The sequence below is a fragment of the Mandrillus leucophaeus genome, unplaced genomic scaffold (genome assembly GCF_000951045.1).
Source record: "Mandrillus leucophaeus isolate KB7577 unplaced genomic scaffold, Mleu.le_1.0 Scaffold36, whole genome shotgun sequence".
NCBI lineage: Eukaryota > Metazoa > Chordata > Mammalia > Primates > Cercopithecidae > Mandrillus > Mandrillus leucophaeus.
Window position 1 is genome coordinate 7,285,368 of NW_012103809.1, and position 836 is coordinate 7,286,203.

General features: G+C 36.0%; 1 protein-coding gene across 2 annotated transcripts in view; it reads left to right on the forward strand.

Moving 5' to 3' along the window:
• Positions 1–775, forward strand: part of SIRT5 (sirtuin 5) — a 28,230-nt gene extending 27,455 nt beyond the window's left edge. For both annotated transcript variants that reach the window (XM_011989679.1, XM_011989681.1), the window contains one exon: positions 263–775. In XM_011989679.1, coding sequence (XP_011845069.1) covers positions 263–338 — 76 coding nt within the window. In that variant the 3' untranslated portion in view covers positions 339–775. The remainder of the gene's footprint in view (positions 1–262) is intronic.
• The last annotated feature ends 61 nt before the right edge of the window (positions 776–836 follow it).

Genomic DNA, 836 nt, shown 5'->3' on the forward strand with positions numbered 1-836 from the left:
AAAATTCTTCTTTATGGCACATAAATTCTAGACATTTGCTTCTCAAAATTCCCATAGTCACAGAGGCCAGCCCTTAGTGAAGTGTTGTAACTAGAGTTGTTAGAAACTAGATGAAAGAAGTGGGCATACGAATTAATACCATATTGATGAGAATTTGGGTTTTACTTTGGGTATTACTTAAGACATAAGTGCTTGCTGAAGTAGGGCATTCATTTTGCTAACCCGTAGTTCATAACTGCTGTATTTGCTTCTTCTCTTTCAGGTTTCATTTCCAGGGACCCTGTGGAACAACTCTTCCTGAAGCCCTTGCCCGTCATGAAAATGAAACTGTTTCTTAAGTGTCCTAGGGAAGAAAGAAATTAGAGTATATCTAAGAACTAGGCCACATGCAGAGGAGAAATGGTCTTACGGGTGGAGAGCTGAATATTGAACAATCTAAAAATAGCCTCTGATTCCCTAGCTAGAATCCAACCTGTTGATAAGCGATGGGGGCTTAGAAGTAGCAAAGAGCACCCACATTCAGAAGTCATAGAACTGTAAAGTTAATGCATATTATTTGGTCTGAACTGAAACGTAAGAATATCTTTGATGTGTATGGTTGGTTATTGGGTGGGAAAAATTTTGTAAATTAGATTGTCTTAAAAAAATATAGTTATCCTGATCATATTTTTGTTATTTGGGCAAGGTAGAAGTCGAGGGGTAAAAACCCTACTATTTAATTCTGATTTTTGCACAAGTTTTAGTGGAAAATAAAATCACACTCTATAGTAGGTAATTTATTATATAAAGATGTTACCCCAGGATATGGCTTTATGGGGGACTTTTTTTTTTTTTTT